Source organism: Pezoporus wallicus, unplaced genomic scaffold (genome assembly GCF_028554395.1).
Source record: "Pezoporus wallicus isolate ANWC-B61680 ecotype Strahan unplaced genomic scaffold, APGP_CSIRO_Pwel_v1 contig_4788, whole genome shotgun sequence".
Classification (NCBI taxonomy): domain Eukaryota; kingdom Metazoa; phylum Chordata; class Aves; order Psittaciformes; family Psittacidae; genus Pezoporus; species Pezoporus wallicus.
The window spans coordinates 98,801-101,327 of NW_026638769.1; the positions used below are offsets into that span (position 1 = coordinate 98,801).

Sequence of the window (2,527 nt, forward strand, 5' to 3'; positions counted from 1 at the left end):
AGCTCATATTGGTAGGTTCACTGATCTGCTCTACTCTGCCAAACAGGAAAGGTCACAGCTGAGTTCTTCCTGCTTTTCTCTTGGCAGAAGTACTCCTTTCACTTTTTCTTCTCTACTTACCTACTAGGTTTTCTTCCGTTTGTAAGGAAGAATATATTATCATCCAAGGAATACTTTGGTCAGTATTTTACAAATTCCTTTATTAAATACAACCCTCCAATGACTATCAGATCTTTCTTGCTTTAAAATTATTTCACTTGCACTGTTACCTGTCAACTTTCAACAGATCAAGAGATCAACTTTTTCTTTTCACACACAATGCATTACACTTCTGTTTAAAAATTAAGACAAACCCCTGTTTTCACTCAATCAAAGCAAAGAGCAAATAAGCTGAACTATCATGTGCACTTCTAAGGCATTTACTAGTCTTGACTGCATGTCCGAGGTAACTTCATGTCTTCTGACAGGCCATGGAGTTTGCAGACAACAATTCTTAAAAGTCACTTTTATGTTCACATGTATCTCAATTGCAATTCATTTGTACAGGTATGGCATTTTACAAAGGAACTTAAACTGGACTGAACAGCAAGAGAGACATTTATCCATTATTTCAAGGGAGAGAGAAAAAAAAAATAGTAGTTGCCTGGCAAAGTTCTGTTATTGATTTGCTGATTTCCTTCCTTATGTCCTCAGTCCCACTTAGAAGTCTTCCTCCTCAGATAGCTGGACCCCTCACTGTCAATTGCTTCATAGAGGTCCTTTTTATTCTCTATTGTTGCATGCAAATAACCAAGGTAGGCCACACAGAGGGTAATTGCTACGAGCCCAAATGCCATCACAGGCTTGTTCTGACAAGAAAAAAAATAATTAGTATCTGTCTTTAGTCAAAACATTTCTTTGTTCAACACAAACATTCTTCTGTCTTGGCTAAGAAAGTGAACAGTAAACGGCTGTGATATCTGCAAGAACTATCACTGCTTTCTAGCAGACTGATCCAAATGATTTTGATAACCAGCAAGAAGGGAGACTCAATTTTCTGACAGCAAAAGGAATTCCCTTTGAAAAAGAAGCCTCCCTGGAGACAGAACATGGCATTGTCCAGTGCTGTGTCTTTTGCTGGTCCCAAACGCTGCTTCAGCATGAATGAACAGGCCAAAACCTATCACTAAAGGTAACTAAATGCAAACTTCTAACAGAATTCATCTGAACATGCTACTGAGACAAATAATTTGGTTTAGTGGAAGGTGTCCCTGCTCATGGCAGGAGGGTTGGAACCGGGTGATCCTTAAGATCCCTTCCAAACCAAACCAGTCTGTGATTCTGTGTAAAAACACAGAATGTATTATCACAGAATGTGCTTCTATTACATGCATAAAATTTCATCCAGTCTTGCTGGGTTGCGCAAGTGCAAATAAAACCTGAGTATCCTCAACTTAATTATAAAAGCAACAAAAATAAAAAATATTGAAAAGGTACTAAAAATCCTCCCCCCCCCAAAAGCCTGCACTTTTTGTTTTGTTCCCTTTTAAACATTACAGAGGACTCCTATTACTTAACCTGTCAAATTACATGGGTAATACGTCTGTAGACAGTCTTTCTGTTAGTAACTTGGCTAGGTATAAAAGGATTAGACAATATAACAGTGAAATAAAAGCTGGAATAAACAATGTAGTGTTCTGGGCTCATAACAATCAGAGTGAAATAAAGTAAAAATATTTATAGCTACATTACTGAGTGCTTTGCATAACAGACTGTTATATAATGCACACAGAATAGCAATGACAACTTTACAGCAACCGTGTCTCTCCAAGCCTGTTTACTTTCCCTCAGAGTGAGCCTCTTACAGGTTTAATGAAAAGCTCTGGGTTCACAGCTCGGAAGAGCATAGTTGTTTGAACAGTTCTCAATCCTGGTTTTCTGGGTGTTTCGCTTGCATTTGGAGACTTGGTGGAAGACATTTTAATTGATGTTGAATACTTCCTAAAAACAGAGTAAAAAGTATATGTCATCATAAAAAACCCCAAAGCACATTCACCAAGTTCAAACTCAGGATGTGTTGTTCTTACAGCACGAATTTTACTTTGTATATATGTATTAATGACTGCCTTTGGTGTTATTAATATTCCCAGCTTAAGCACTGACTTTCAATCCTGATATCCTGATAACGGGAGGTTTTGCTTGCCTTTGCCTAATGCTTTAGTTACCCACAGATCATGTAGCACTGGCTAAAAAAGACAAAGCCAGCAAACCTCCTTTCTTCTTTAAACTTTACATATGACAGGACAGCCGACACCCCCCTGTAGTGCAGTCACTCCACCCCCCCCCCCCCAGCAGCTCTAGGGCTCAGGTTTCACTTTTACACGCAGGGTCCTCTGCAAGATGCCACCTGAGCGAAGGTGAACAAAACACACCCCTGGCTAACCCCGCTTACCGAGGGGTAAAGAAGAAGCGGTGCTAAGGCCCCCTGCCCCATAGCTCACACAAGCAGAGCACAGCCGGGGACCCAGGGGCAGGATTCACAAACTCA

General features: G+C 40.0%; 1 protein-coding gene across 1 annotated transcript; it reads right to left on the reverse strand.

Moving 5' to 3' along the window:
* Positions 1–496: 496 nt before the first annotated feature.
* On the reverse strand, positions 497–2,009 carry SMIM8 (small integral membrane protein 8). The gene is made up of 2 exons (XM_057412463.1): positions 1,845–2,009; positions 497–848 (listed from the first exon to the last, which is right to left on the reverse strand). Exons 1-2 carry the CDS (start codon positions 2,007–2,009, stop codon positions 690–692), a joined length of 324 nt encoding a protein of 107 aa, XP_057268446.1. The 3' UTR covers positions 497–689.
* Between the last annotated feature and the right edge of the window lie 518 nt (positions 2,010–2,527).

Bases quoted from the DNA above. Each gene is read 5' to 3' on its own strand.
- SMIM8 (XM_057412463.1), bottom strand. From the start codon at position 2,009: ATGACATATACTTTTTACTCTGTTTTTAGGAAGTATTCAACATCAATT. The intron at 849-1,844 runs GTAAGAGGCTCA...TTTTCTTGTCAG, and splicing joins CAGAGCTTTTCATTAAACCT to AACAAGCCTGTGATGGCATT.